The 15100-nt window shown below is 63.2% G+C and overlaps 1 protein-coding gene across 1 annotated transcript; it reads right to left on the bottom strand.

Moving 5' to 3' along the window:
• Positions 1-1081: 1081 nt before the first annotated feature.
• LBRM_27_2710 (putative dynein heavy chain) lies at positions 1082-13717 on the bottom strand (the record flags this gene model as incomplete). The annotated part of the gene is made up of 1 exon (XM_001565974.1): positions 1082-13717. The coding sequence occupies one exon, from the start codon at positions 13715-13717 to the stop codon at positions 1082-1084; it is 12636 nt and encodes a 4211-aa protein (XP_001566024.1).
• Between the last annotated feature and the right edge of the window lie 1383 nt (positions 13718-15100).

Below are 15100 nucleotides of genomic sequence, written 5' to 3'. Positions count from 1 at the left end.
TCTGTGCGAATGAAGTGGCCGCCGTCCTCGGTCGCCAAGCACGTGAGGTTGTAGCGGGCGCCTCACATGGTACAGTAAGGGAACGGTTGCACGTTAGCGCGGCCACCGTCGTGGCGGAGAGAGTGACAGCAAAGGTTGGGATGACGGCGACCTTGACCACGGAAGGGCTGCAGCTCAAGCAGAGGGCAGCGCGCCTACGGGAAGCAGAGAAGAAGCGAGGGCGGTGTGTGTGTGTGTGTGGGTGTGTCACTACGCGTATAAGGTCGAGTGGGGCATGCGGGCTCTGTGAGGCGCACGCCCTGCAGCGGGGCATGGGTGGGGAGACAAAGCAGAAGAAGAGGGGGAGCTGGTGATGCGGTACACATATGCACGTGCAGGGGCACAAGCGGAGAGGGCAGCCCCACTGCATGCGCGCAGTCGACGATTAGGAGGGGGCAACGAGGGGGGGGGGGGGGGGCATATATAGCGGAGCAACCGCCAGGTCAATAACAAAAGAGTGTCGACTTCATCTCCGGCGCGCACGTCGGTGTGCCTCCCGCCCACCGCCTCCCTCGTGCACCCCACAGATGAGGTTGGCCACCCCACAACACCACCACGGCCCCCCCTTTTCCCCTTCGGGTAGAGAGTAGCGGCGGCAAGTCCCTCCTGCGTCGACGCAGGTGTGCGCACCTCTCTCTCTTGCTCCTCGTGTCTCCGGCTCCTCCTCCCCCCCCCCTCCTTCACTCTGGCGGGGGTGTCTCGCCATTGGCTACCGAAGGCTTTGTTCGTGTTGTTTGGCTTCATTGCAGAGACGTTCACTGGCACCCCTTGCCCATCTCCCCCTCTCTCCGGCATGAAACATCGCCCACCTCACACACAGCGAGAGGGCAGAGGGGGGGGGGGAGATGGGCAAGGGGAGAAACGGGGCCCACGCACGGATGCGGAAACACACACATCTGAAAGACGCATGCGCGCACTAACCTGCGCTGTGCTGCAGCGCCCGCGCCCCCGGCGACCGCCATGCGCTGAAGAAGAAGAAATCTAAAGCACGACACGACACACGCGCGCATGCTGGCTTGATACATACATGGCTCGAGACCATCTAGTACTCGAGTTGCGTGAAGAGCGCCGTGCCACGCAGCACCCAGTGGCTTTCCGACTGCTGCGCGTCGCGGGGAAGGTTTATGGTAAGAATAAAATTGGTGGAGTGCCCCGTCGTCGAGAGCACGCCGCGGCGGTCGGTCGTCTTGTAGCACGGGCAGCGGTAGATGGGGCACTGTGCCACCTCCTCAGGCAGCGCAGGCGAGAGCTTCAGCACTGGAAGGGCTACGTACAACTCCTTTGGCCGACTCTCCGTGAGGACGCCGGCATCGTGCGACCACCCAGCCCCTTCAAGGAAGAGCCCGCTCACGTAGCAGCCATCCTCTGGGGACTCAGTGAAGCTCTCCGCCGGGGCCGGCATGACCGTGAAGTTCCAGACGAGCTTGTCGATCTCGATCGTGTACTTGCGAGAGTAGTTCTGCGTCACGCCTGTGAGGAAGGACTGTGTGAAGAAGAAGCCGCTCAACCAGAATAGCGGCGGCGGCCCCTCCTCGTACCACGTGCGCAGGAACTGCAGGCGTGCAATGAGGTCGCTCACATACGCGCCGAACGGCTTTAGCGACGGGTAGGAGCGGTGCCTCCACACCTCCGGCACCCTGCCGTCGTACATGTTCAGGAACACCTGCTCAAGCTCGCTGCTCATCACCACCTTTCCGCTAATGGCGTCCTGCACATCCGTCAGCGAGGCGCGCACGACGGCGAGGAGGCGGTTGTAGCGAATCGCCTCCTGCAGCAGCACTGTGTTCATCGACTGGGCGTAGTCGATCGGGTAGCGGGACTGGATGGCCTCAATGTCGAAGAGCGGTGGCAGGCGGTGCAGCACATCCGCAGCCACCGCCTTCACGGTCGTCTTGGGGTCTGCCTTGTTACCGCGGCCGCCCACCGGCGCGGCGTCGCGCGGCTGCGTGCTGAGGGTGGCGTCGAGGAGGAAGCGGGCGTCGCGCTCATCCTTCGTGATGTCCGCGTTCTCGTGCAAGCCGAAGACGGTGGGAGGCTGCTGCGCCGGCAGGGACTCGATGTAGGCGAGATAGGCGCTGTACTCCCCGAACGGCGGCGCAAAGTACTCCAGCGCGTCTTCGCAGAAGACATAGTCGTCCTCCAGGATGGACGGGGTGAAGTAGACCTCGAGCGTGGCGAGCAGGCAGCGTCGGTCCCAGTCGTCCGTCACACGTCCGCCGTAGTTGCACTCTCCAGTAAGGTAAAGAAGCGCCTCGTACGGCACGAGCACGTTCTCGTTCAGCAGCATCTGCAGCTGGCGCACGCTGATGCGGCGATCCGTGTCGTTAAACTCGTACGGGCGGTTCCAGCCGAGGGGGCCGTACTGCCGCCGCTCCTGCACCACCGCGTGAAAGAAGCACAGCCCGAAAAGTAATTTCTGCCACACCACCGGTGTGCGGGCTGCCTCAAAAAACTCGGCGTCCGCGACGGGGTCGGAGAGGTACGACTGCATGAGGTTGCTCTTGAGGCCCTTCGGCGGCTCCTGCACGAGCTTGGCGCCGTTCTGCAGAATCGCGATCGGGAACACCTCGCTTGGCAGAGATGTCAACCACAGCCGGTAGTCGCGGTGCAACCCCTCCTTCGCCGCCACGTCGCTGTAGTCCTCGATCATGCGGGATAGCTGTGGCATGAAGTCGGCGTAGAGGTGGCAGTTCTGCAGGAGCACCCAGTGGCCGGTCTTTGTGCCCGCCTCGATGAGGGCACAGGCCGGCACATCCTGGCCCTGGCCAAGGGACAGCTTGAAGAGCTTGTTCTGCAGCATGCCTCGCAAGTCGGCGACGCGATCGAGCTCAGCGTTCGGGTCGGCGCCAGGGGAAAGCACGAGAATGATCGGTATGGACGGGTCGTAGGCGAGCTCGTCCACGACCGTCTCCAGCGCGTAGAGTGGAGGCTCCACGAAGAACTCGCCCAGAGTCTCGCAAACGTATGCGCGGATGGCGGGGACTACCTTGTCCATGCGCAGGCACCGCACCAACACCATCTTCGCAATACTCGGCATGCCCTGCAGCCCTCCGGGGAGCTGTAGCTCCAATGGACTCGACGACTCGTAGTAGTCCATGAAGAACATCTCGTTCTGCCGCACATCCTCGATGAGGTGTTCAAAGCCAGCCAGTTGCGTGCTCGCCCGCAGCAGCAGCCGCCAGCTCGGCTCTGGCATCCATGTAAAAGGGTTCACCATGGCAGCGGTGCGCTCGTCCTCCTCAGCGCCGCCGGTCAGCAGCCAGCGCAGCAGCACCGCGTCCACAGCGAATATTTTCAGCGACATCATGAAGGAGAAGAGGAGCTGGTCGCGTGCGAAGAGGGCACGGCAGACGCGCTGGTACAGACTGCGCTTGAAGGTCGTGTTGATCGCATCCGTGCGCTCCTCCACCTCGCTCGACTTGGCACTGCTCGCCAGCGCCTCCTGGAAGACGACCATATACGACTGGAGCGAGTTCTGGTACATGGGGTCGATGTTTGCCAGCTCCGTGACACAGAAAAAGAGGATGGCGCCAAGGTGCGCCACCGGCACGAAGAGGCTGCGGGTGCGGTCGCTGATGCGCTCCATCGCGTCGATCTCCTCCTGCCGCTTTTCGATGCGGTCGCTCTGCTCCTTCGAGCTGTCGAGCTCCTCGATGGCCGCCTCGCTCTCGAGAATGTTGCCCTCGGTGGACAGGATGGCGAGGATGCGGTCCTCCGTCGCCTTGAGGTCGGCCTGGTTGGTCGCGGCCTCCAGCGTCAGTGCCTGCTTCTTCTCCTCTACCTCACGCCGCTCGGACAGCATCACGCGCTGTAGGAGCTGGTCCTGCAGGCCCTGCTCGGTGATCCGGAAGTTGATGAGGGTCACCTTCCCACTTACCTCGGGGAGGTAGTGCGGCCGCGGCAGCTTCGTTGTCATGTAGAAGCGGAACTTTCCGTTCCACTCTACCGCCTCGCCGAGGTGCATGACCCACATTGTCCCCTCCTTGGTGATCCGCTTCAGCAGCAAGTTCTCCAGCATCGGGTCGAGCGTCTCCTCAACGTTCTCCAGTAGCACAGGGTGGCTGTCCATGATGGCCTGCCGGATTGTGCGCAGGTAGTCCTTCTCGAAGAGGCGCACGACGACGAGGCCGTTCTCGCGCTCGCGATTGCGGATCCACTGATTTGCCTGCTGCTGCGGGTCCACCAGCAGCGGCCACCGACTCGAGTTGCTCAGGATGACTGCGTTGTCGACGGAGAAAGGGTCGGTGGGCAGCTGCTGCAGCTTCCACTCCTGGATGTGGATCGGGTTGCCGCAGAACTTCTCGAAGGTGTAGTCAGGCGACACCCGTAGCTGCTGCGCCTCGCACATCTCGCGCCACCTGCCGATGATCTGCTGTCGGTAGTTGTGCAGGAACGGTCCCATGTACGCGACGATGCCGGCGCTGACGACGACGTTGCCAACGACGTACACGAGCTCCTCCTCGTAGCGTTTCGACTCGTGTGCGAAGCGGACCTTCTCGCCGCTGAGGCCGTCGATCAGCTTCTTCGCGCGCGTGAGTTTTGTATCCGTGTCGCGTATGCGGTTCTCGAGCTCCTGCTTGGCCCGGTTCACCTCTTCGAGATGGTCCGTCAGCCCCTGCAGCTTCTCCGTGATGATGCGAAGTTCCTCCTTCTTTGCGTGCAGCCCGACCATCGCTTCGTCGTACTCGGCCTGCGCCGCCGCCGCCTGCGCCAGCAGTGGCCTGATGACCTTGTTCTGCTTGTAGTACTCCACAACCGCTTTGATGTACGTCGCGACGCCGACGAGCGCCACGCTGGTCTTTCGAATGTTCTCCATCCTGAACATGTCGTCGGTCATCTTTCTCTTGACCTCCTCAATTTGGGCGTCTGGCGCGTTGTCGACGATGTCGGAGTACGCGTTGAGCAGCGTGTTCTTGAACTCGCCGGTCAGCAGTGTCACCTTTGCATGCTCCCAGTAGGGCACGTTGGTCTTGCCTGTGAGCGCGTCGCGAACCGGCTTCGGCTTGTAGACACCGCCGAGCAGCGTGCATAGAACCTCAATCACGTACTTCACGCCCTTCGGCGGTGTCTTTAGTGCCTTCACCTCCTGCAGCGCCTTCGGGTCAAGGTCCCGTACGGCCCGCTGCGCCTGCTCGACCAGCGGCTGCGCCTCGTCGACCTTCTCCTGCGAGGCATCCTTTATCTTCTTCGCCGCCGTCGCCTGCGCGTTCGCTGCCGCCTCGTCCACCGCCACAATGGCCTTCCGTTCCTCTGCCACCTTGCTCTCCGCCTCCACTTGGCGAATGAGCTTATCCGTCTCCGCCTGCGTGGTTGCCAGCTCCGGCCTCAGAAGCGCCAATTCCTGCTGCATCACCTCCACCTGGTCCTCCGTTTTCCTCAGCTGACGCAGCCCGTTCGCGTAGCGGTCTCGCTGCGACGTCAGGTCGTGCCGTCTGCGCGCCAGCATCTGGCCAAATGTGGAGAGAAGGTCGAGGTAGGAGGTGGGCGTGACGTACGTCTGTTGCCGCGCCTCGGCACGGTACGTCACGCTGAGCTCGCGCACCTGCTGCTGGTACTCCACAAATATCTCCCGAATGGACGCCCGCTCCTCCTCCGCAAGGTCGACGTCGGCGAGGAAGCGCGCAGCGACGGAGCGGAGGCCATCCTCGGGCCAATCGCGGAACCAGTCGATCGTTGTGCAGTTCACAAGGGACGGGAATTTGCGCAGCCGCTCGCGCAGCACCGAGCCGAGCGGTGAGAAGCACAGCACCACGTGTAGGTGCTTTCGGCACCGCTCGACGAAGAGTGTCTGGAGCGCCTCCGTCGTGTCGGGTCGCCCGAGGGCGCGGCCGACGTCGCGCAGTGAGGCGACGGCGTTATCGAAGACCTCGCGGTCCTGCTTTGTGTCCCAGAGTCCCGGGATTTCGCCGGTGTTCAGCAAGCTGCAGATGTCCTCGAGGAACGCCTCCGAGATGATCTGCGAGTCAGCCAGCACGAACGCCGTCGAGTAGGCCCTTTGCCCTGTCTGCAGGAGGAGTTGGCGGATGTCGGCGAGGAAGTCGCTGTGGTCGTAGTCCTTCGCCGGTGTGGTCGTGCGGTAGTCGCACTCCTGAAGGAAGGCGCCGAGGCGGGTGCAGCTGCGACGGCCGCTGCCCCCGACGCCTACCAGCAGCAGGTGGCCGCCGGGCTGACGCAGGACGCGGCTGATGCGGGCGACGTGCTCGAGCACATAGTTGAAGATGACAAGGTCGAGCTCGCCGCTGCGGGTAGAGGCCTTGTAGAGGTCTTGCTTTCGCTCTAATGTTGACCGGGCGTGGGCAATGTCGGTGAGCTGCTCGTAGTGCCCGTCATCATTGGCGAGCGAGGAGAAGAGGAGGGGGCTGCCGTCCTCCATGGTCGAGCGGACGTTCAACTTGAGGTGCCGCAGGCACGTCCGACTCGCCTGCTCATGGAACCAGTGCGTGTCGGCGTCATCGATGAAACGGTCGGCGAAAGCGCGCGACACCTCATGCATCCAGAGCTGTGCCAGGCACATCTCGTCCTTGATACGCGGGGCGTAGGCCATGTCCATGCCCTGGAACACCTTGCTCACGTCGCGCAGGTTGAAGGTGTAGTGCGAGCGCTCCGGTGAGGGCTTGAGGTTATCGACGAGGATCGTGTACAGCTCCACTGTGGCGGCCACCAGCAGCCCACTCATTCCGCGCAGCTCGCTCGGGAAGCCGCGCGAGAAGATCCACTCCGACAGGCGCCCAAACACGGTCGTCAGCGTCTCCTCGTTGAAGGATGGCACACTGAAGACGTTGAAGTGGCGGCTAAAGCGCTGCGTGATGTCGTTTCGGCCGCCACCCGCGGGCCCCATGGCGCACAGCAGCAGCGCGTCCACCAAGTGGCGAAACTCGACCCCGTCCTTGCCGTGCTGGTACCAGCCGCCGTGGTCGAGGTACTGCCGAAGAAGCTCGATGGGCGGCTGCGCGCCGTACTCCTCGACCTGCGGCAGGTTGGCGTCGTCGATGAAGAGGACCATCTTCTTGTTGATTGGTGGGCCGTAGTACCCCTTTCGGCGCCTCTCGCAGTTGCTGTCGACGAGGCGCTGCAGGTGGCCGGCGGAGGTCTGCGCGGAGAACTGGATCAAGTTCACTGAGTAGCCATCCTTCGGCAGGCTGCGCAGTAGCGCCTTCATCATGATGGTCTTGCCGGTCCCAGTGTCGCCGACGAGCAGCGCCGGGTGCATGTGGCGCACCATGAGTCGCATGAGGAAGGAGTACTTGACCGTCTCCGTCGTCGGCACGATGATGTCCTGGTACTCGCTCTCTGGCGGTATCGTCAACTCGGGCACCAGATCGGCCCAACTCATCAGGCGCACCTCAGCGCTGTCCTCGAGGCGGACGTCGAAGAAAGACGTCGTCGCCTCCGGTAGCGCCAGCGTGAAGGCGTGCCGGCGACCGCTGCCCTCTGGCAGGGCTGCAAGGTGGGCGTGCAGGGCAGCGCTGAACCGCTCCCGATCCTTATGCCCCAGGCACCCGCCGACTGACCACACCAGTGAGAAGAGAAACCACCCCTCCACCCGCATGACCATGTTGCGCGCGTGCACCCGATCATCGCCGCCGGCCTGCGTCATTGCGGCCTCCTCGTCAAAGCCGTGCAGGAAGCACGAAAGAAGCTTCGTGCAGCTCGCCACGAGCGTATTCGCGCTCTGCGGCACAATCGAGCAGGTGTGCTTGCGCGCCACCTCGAGCATGTCGGCCATGATGGCGTCGATGAGGGAGCGCAACGTGTCGGCCAGCTGCGGTGTCTCTGTCATGAACGGCGGCAGCGTGCTAAAAAACGACTCCAGCAGGCAGGCCCAGCCCAGCGAGTGCGGCTCGACATACACCATGCCGCAGCGCGACACCGTGGCGGGCGATGCGTGCGCCAGGTCCTGCACCTCGAAGATCAAGTTCATCCGCTTCGGCATGGGAATGATGTCACCGTTCTGCAGGCACAGCTTCTTGTTGTCGTCCAGCACGGTGTTCATGTTCTCGATCCACACCGCGTCCACCGGGCCATCGAGCACGAGCCACACGCGGTCCTCCGTCGTGTCCTGCGCGAGCTGGCGGAAGCGGCTTGAAAGGATGCCGTCCGTCCACTCCCCTGAGAGCTCGACTTTGCCGTACAGCTGTGCCATGGTTACGGACTTGGGGTTGATGAAGATCATGCGAGCGCGGTGCTCCGACTTGTTGGTCTGCTCCATCACCCCCAGGGCGGCAGCGAGAGAGCGCAACCCCTTCGTCTTGCCCCCGAACGAGTAGCCGACCAGCATCATACCGTGGCGCACACAGATCATCTCGTACGTCTGGCAAATCTTCTCCTCAAAGTACGCGGTTAGCTGCAGGTTGTCCGCCATGGTGACGATGGCGAGGGCGTTGTGCATGTCGGCGTAGTCTGGCGCCGGCAGCTGCACCCGGGGGAAGAGGTCTGACACGATGCCCTTGAAGAGCTCCACATCCTGCGAGAGAAACTTGGGTAGGTTGACGTCCTGGATGGACCGCAGCATGACTACCATCTCGTCTTCCATCGGGTACGCCCGCTTCAGTCGCCCCGCCGCCGTGAGCACCGCCTTCACGGCACGCATGCCGTAGTCGTAGTGGTCCTGCGAGGAGAGCTGCTCCGAGCACAGCCTGTACGTCGCCACGATCTTCTCCGAGAGAACCCTGCCGTGCAGGAAGCCGTACGAGTAGAGCTGAATTTCGCCGATCATGGCGTAATTTGGCACCATCATTGCCACTGGCCGGAAGAGCGCCTTCAGGTTGTCTGGCAGCTCTGCACGGCCGGCGTAGCCGGGGTTCATCGTCACGAACACCGCGCATCCGCTGTCCATCCGAATCTGCGCCCCCTCGAAGATGAACTCGGGACGCCTCTGGATGATCGCTTCCTGAATCGTCGCAATCTGCTGCGCAATAACCGACAGCACCTGGATCTCAATACGATTGAACTCGTCGAAGCAGCCCCACGCGCCGGCCTGTGTCAGGCCCTTGAACAGCTTCGCCATGTCCTTGGCCGAGATCTGGTCAGAGCAGTTGTACACAACGCAGTACTTGCCGAGCGCCTTGGCGAGGTCTTTCGTTGTCTCTGTCTTGCCGGTGCCAGCAGGGCCTTCCGGCGCACCACCGTAGTTCAGATGCAGCGCCCCAATCAGCGTGCGGTAGCACCGATCCGTCAGCGGGGTGATGACGAGGCGACCCGTGTTGCCAAGGTATTCGTAGCCATACCCCAGCGAGGCGTTGATCTGCTGCACCGTCAGCTGCTGATTGTCCTCCTCACCCTCCCAGTAGTACCGCAGCTGCGCCAGCCAGTCAAAGCTCGACGGTGATTCAACGCCCTTCTCGCCAAGCATGCGCAGGATGTCTTTCGCGTGCACCTCGATGACGACAAGCGCCTCGAGGGTGCAGCGCTCGACGTTGCCAAGGCAGCTGTCACGCACGAGCAGGATCAAGTCATCCAGCTGCCGCACGCACTTCTCATGGTATGTCGTCAGCCCCACCGCACCCTCCGCCGTCATCGCCTGCGTCGCCTCCATCGTCCAGAAGAAGCAGCAGACCGCGATGACGACCTGCCCCGGCCACGCGCAGATAAACTCCGTGCGCTTCCGCTGTGTGTAGTCGCCGATGGCCTGCCGCAGCTGATCGCGCATGGTCGCCTTCATGACTTTTTCCACCGCCTGCAGCCACAACTCCGCCTGGTTGTGGTGGTCGCTGGGGTGGACGGTGCACACAAAGCGCACCCGCTCGCCCTCCGCCGACTCCATGCCGACCATGTCGTGGTGGTCGGCAAAAGTCAGCGTTTTGATGCCCTCGAAGCACTTGCACAGGTACGGCTGCACGAGATACGGGTCACGGCTGTCGGACAGGATCTGCAGCAGCTCCTCATTGGAGATGAAGTAGAAGCGCGGAAACGCCATGCGCTTCGTCTCAAGGAACTGCTGCAGCTTGCGCAGGATCTCCTCGAGGTTCGTGTTGGCGCTGCTGAGGATCTTGTAGAGGCTTTCGTCCTGGCAGCGGGTAATGATCTGCGGGATAGCACGGGTGCGGGTCATGACGGCGTGCCACGCCTCGTCAATCTCCGCAAATATCCTTTTCTCTGCCGGAAGACTACGCGAGATGTCGGCCGAGGCAAAAATGGGCTCCAGGTACGACCACGTGCTCTGGCAGCGGAACCATTCGTCCATGGTGCTCTGCGTGTTGTTCAGCTGGTCGGACCACTGGCTCACGCGTGCCTGCAGAGCCGGGGTCTGCCGCACAGTGGGCTTGCCCAGCATTGACTGCGTCTTGAGGATGTGCTCGTCCAAGGTAAGCTGCATGGCATCGTTTGCCTTGAGCTTGAACGTGTCCTGGTATGGCTCCATCTCGAAGACCAGCCGCTTCCACTCTGTCTCCATGTTCATCAGCTCCGACTCCAGCTCGTACGTCTTCTGCGCCACTGAAGCGACGTGCTCGATCGCCGTGAGGTGGTCCATCATGCCGAGCTGGACATACTCGGCGAGCGTCCGCTGCTCATTGTTGTCGACGCCGCCGGGGCCGAAGCCCTGCTGCTCACGCGGGATGCCGCACTGATGGTAAATGGCGCGCCAGTGGCCCGCTTGCAGGTGGCTGCGTAGAGCGTAGAGTAGTGGCACGAGGGGCTTGAACTGTTCGATATTCGTCCGTAGCTGCCGCGCCACCTCGCTCGGTTCGGGCTCTTTGATCTTCTTCGACAGCGCCGCCACGCGCTTTGTCCAGTCGGACACCTTCTGATCAACGTCGCTCGGCTGCAGCGTCGCAATCTTCGTGCTCATCCAGCGCTCCGTCTCGGCGTTAAAATGGCAAACCACCTCCCACAAGGCAAAGTACGGCTCGAAGCGCTGCTGTATCTCCGCCAGCTGCGGGTACGCTGTGATCGTCATTCCAAACAACTCCTCGTGGCGCGTGCACAGAGCCACAGAGGCCTTGCTGGACTGAATGGACTCCGCGATAGCGCGGGCTCGCTCATAGTACTCCTCCGCCCGCGCATCGTCGCCAAGGTGGGTGAAGTCCTCCACGCTGGCGGCGAGCTGCATGATCGCGTACGCCTGCTGCTCGCTGTTGTCACGCAGCTGCTGAATGAAGACGGCGCGGTACTCCTTGGCACGGAAGTTGCGGTCCTCGACGAACTGCGCTAGCCTCTTGGGCCACTCGTACGCCTCCCAGTAGCGCACGAACTCGTCATGCGGCACGAGGTAGTTGTAGCGCAGCAGGAGCTCGTTGCCTCCTGTCACATGCTGGAAGATGACCTGGATCGCCGCCTCGCGCGCCGTAACGTCGGCTAGAGTAGCCCGCATTTTCTGTAGCTCCTCCGGCGTCGCCGGCTCCACGGCGAGATCGGCGTAGATGGCCTCGTACGCGCTGAGCACGCCGGCGCATTCCTCGGCAAGCCGCATGGCCACTGTCTCCAGCAACGCCTGCTGTAGCTGCACTGCCCTGTCGTTCAGCGATGCCTTTAGGTCTCGGCAGTCCACGGCGTACAGCTCGAAGGTGACAGTGTTTGGCGTGCGCTCTGCGAGACGACGGCGGTCGCGGCTCAGCCGCTCCAGCAGCAGGTCTACCTCCTCCAAGGCCTCGATGTGCTCCAGCGTCGCTTGGATGACCTCCTCCACGTCGGCTAAAGCCAAGTATTCAAATTCTCTGTACATCTGCACAAGCTGGAGAGGCGCGGCCCGGTTGCCGCGCAACACCGTCAGCACGCGCTCCCGCACTGCGACCACCTCGGCCTCGTCGGCGCTGAGTGGACGCAGATGCGCCGGTGCCATCTCCAGAAAGGGGAACAACTGATCACCCAGGGCCACCACCCCGTCACTGTGCTCGAGGCAGCGATCCATCACACGCAGGACGCAGCGCTCCACTTCGGACACCGGCGGGTCAAGCACGATGGCGCACCCCTCCGCATCGCCCTCGCCGGCGCCGCCATCCTGGGAGACGCGCTGCGGCGGTGACTGCGAGGACAGCAGAGACGCCACCACAAGCTTCGTGTAGAAGAGCGGCTGCAGCCCGTTGACACGCTGGATGAGCTGCACAACACGCTGTTCTAACGGCTCCGTCAGCGGGGGAATACCGGGATACCAGAGGAGGTGCTGCGGCGGTGCCGCCTCGTCCTCATTCCCCTGCGCCTCCGCTGCCGCAGGGGCATTGCGCGGCTTCTTCATGGCGCTCCTTTGCCCCGCCGCCTTGCGCTCCCGCTCCGCGGCCTGACGCGCCTCGAGCTGGGCAATGCGCTGCGCCCAGTACGCCCGCTCCGCCGCATCTTCGGGCAGCACCTCCACCATCACCGCCGCCGCGTCGTCGGAGTCAGCGGTGTTGGTGCGCCCGACGGCGTACTTCTCAAGGTACGCGGTGTACGACTCCAGCGACGTCATTGCGAGCCCGCGCAGCTGCGAGCGCATCATGCAGTTCGCCAAGCAAACGAAGCGGAACATCCGGCTGGCCTCATACCGCGCCATGTTGTCTTCGTAGAAGTTGAAGTACGCGTCGAGGTTGTTCTGCACCGTTGACTGCACCGTTGATGACCACTCACCTTTCAGTCGCTCACCCACCGCGATGCCCCGCTCCTCCTGCGTGGAGATGAAGAGGGGTAGCCGCAGTGGCAGCGCCGAGGCCTCGTAGCTCAACACGCAGAGCGGCTGCGAGGCATAGCTGAACCAAAGTGTGTGGAGCAAGTGGAGTGTTTCCTGGATGAGTGCGTGCACCTGCAAGCAGTTCTCCGCCATGTAAGCGCGGGCGGCAAGGAAGTTCGGCGACGGCGTGCCGAGGGTCCCGCGCAGGCCGCGCAGCGAGGGCTGGGCCGCGACGCCGGCGCGCGGCAAGTCGGCGATCCGCAGCCGCTCCTGCTCTGAGGCGCCACGCATCATGTACGTGTGCAACGCCAGCTTCATGGCTCGGTAGTGCGTGGCCTCCGCCTCCTCGGTCCGCTGCTGTATGACGTGCAGCTGGGCCACGGGGAAGCGCATCGCCACATTGCGCAGGACCCGCTCTATCTGCGCCTCCTCCATCGGTGTAGCGTAGGCATCAGGGATGGAGTCGATGTAGAGCGCCTCCCGCATGGCGGCCTCCGTGTCGCTACGATATTCATCGGCACGCCGAACCCGCGCCTCCCACCGCGCCACGTCCTCGGCGTCGAAGCGGATGTTCAAGCGGCGTGTCCACCGACCCTTGCCGTCACCCCACTGAACATAGAAGAGTTGGGTGGCCTCATCGTACTCCCTCACGCGGCAACGCCGCCACACCACTGTGCCACCTCCAGGACCGGCGGTCTTGAAGAAGCGCGACTTGGCCGGTGTACCACCTTTCCCGTCACCGCCCATGGCCAGCCACTCCGCCGGCGTGTGCGGGTCTTCGTCAATGGCGTCGAAGTCAGCGAGCTCAAAGTACGTCTTGTCTCCAGTAGCAGCGGAGACCGTGGTGAAAGACGGAGCGGCTGGTGCAGCAGCAGCAGCCGTGGCGGCGCCGGCACCAGTGGAGAACGGGCGTACCTCCGTCTCCGCGTACGCCGTGCGCACGGTAGCGAGGGGGTGATAGAGAAGACCGACTCGCTCATGCACCGCGCTTTCGGGCGTGGCCGACACGGTGGTGGCCGACGGGGGCTGTGGTGAGACTCCGTGCTGATGCGTCGCAAGAGGCGACAGGGCAGAGTTCAACGCCGGGCCGGTGTGCATGCCAAGGATCTGCTGAATTGTGTGAGGCACACGCACCTTCTTCAGTGGGGCGGCAGGGTCGGCGCGGCGCCGCGGCACCCCTGGGAGCGGTGCTGGCGCCGCGGTATGGCAGGCCGCACGCTGGGACTTTGCGTTCATTGTGGCCCCGACACCGGCAGAAGGGCGTGTGTATCGCCCCTGGGCAAGGCGCTCCATCAGCGGCGCATCCATCTCCTGGAGGCGCTGGCTAGTGGCGAAGCTGCGGTGCGCATCCGACTGCGCACTGACGGCACCGACGTCCTTTGCGGCAGGCGATGCTGCAGCGGTCGACGGCAGCGGCAACAGCACGGCTGCTCGCCCGTTTCCCTGCGGAAGGGGTGGGGAGGCGCTCATCAGCGGAATTGGGGGGAAGCGGGGCGGTAGGGGAGGAGGAGGCCTCTCGCTCCACAGGGCGGAGATGAGAGAGACAGCGCCTGCGCGTGTGCGCTTTCTCTCGTGCACACGCGCAGGCACAGGGGTGGGGGTGAAGAGAGGTGGGAGGCGAGCAACAAGCAGCAGAGGCGTCTATGTACACGGGGGAGAGGTACGCGTAATGGTGGTACTGGTAGCTGGTGGGAGGGAAGGGGAGAGAGGGGGGAGGGGCGGGCTCTCTGACTGCGTGTGTGTGGGTGTGGGTGTGTGTGTGATTGCTTACGGCAAAGGGCAAATGCGTGGAGGGCACACGGTAGGGGGGAGAGAGGGGGGGAGGGGGAGGGGTATGGTAGGCGGGACTGGGTGCCGGTGCACCACGCAGACATTCGTTTCGCTCCGTCTTCGTGTGCACTACTACAGCCGTTGCGCGTGTGCAGGCGTGCGCGGGGGAGGGGGGGGAGGAAAGTTGCGCGTGGCAGCATGGGAAACACAGACGCGAAAGAGGAGAGAGAAGAGAGAGGAAAAAGGCGATCAGCGGCACGGGTATGTGGAGGACAGAGTGAATGAGCGTTACATCGATTAGATCGCACATCTCATGTGGCACACCCACGCACACACACGTGGTAGAACCCACGGATGCTCTGTGTGTAGACGCGGACACACACTCACAGCCGGAGGTGCCATCGCGAGAGGGGGGAGAGGGACATCGATAGTGATGAGCAGAGACACTGCGTCCTTCCTCACCACTCCGCCCACCCCCTCTATCAATGATGTTGAGGGTACGTGCGAGTGTGTAGACTCGTGGTTAACCGTCGGTTCATCGCAAGGGCGTTACGTCGCTGCATTACTCAAGTCCTCGCAGCCCGCACGACAAGAAGAGAGAAGGGTTAGTGGCATCGTGCATCCGAAAGCAGCGCATGTGTGGGGGATGTGTGTGAGCAACACAGGAAGAGAAACGAGCCTCTGCCGAGAGGCTCCTCCCCTCCCTATTCA

The sequence above is a fragment of the Leishmania braziliensis genome, chromosome 27 (assembly GCF_000002845.2).
Source record: "Leishmania braziliensis MHOM/BR/75/M2904 complete genome, chromosome 27".
Taxonomy (NCBI): Eukaryota; Euglenozoa; class Kinetoplastea; order Trypanosomatida; family Trypanosomatidae; genus Leishmania; species Leishmania braziliensis.
The sequence above is the reverse complement of the archived record's forward strand: the minus strand, read 5'-3'. Positions and strand labels throughout refer to the sequence as shown.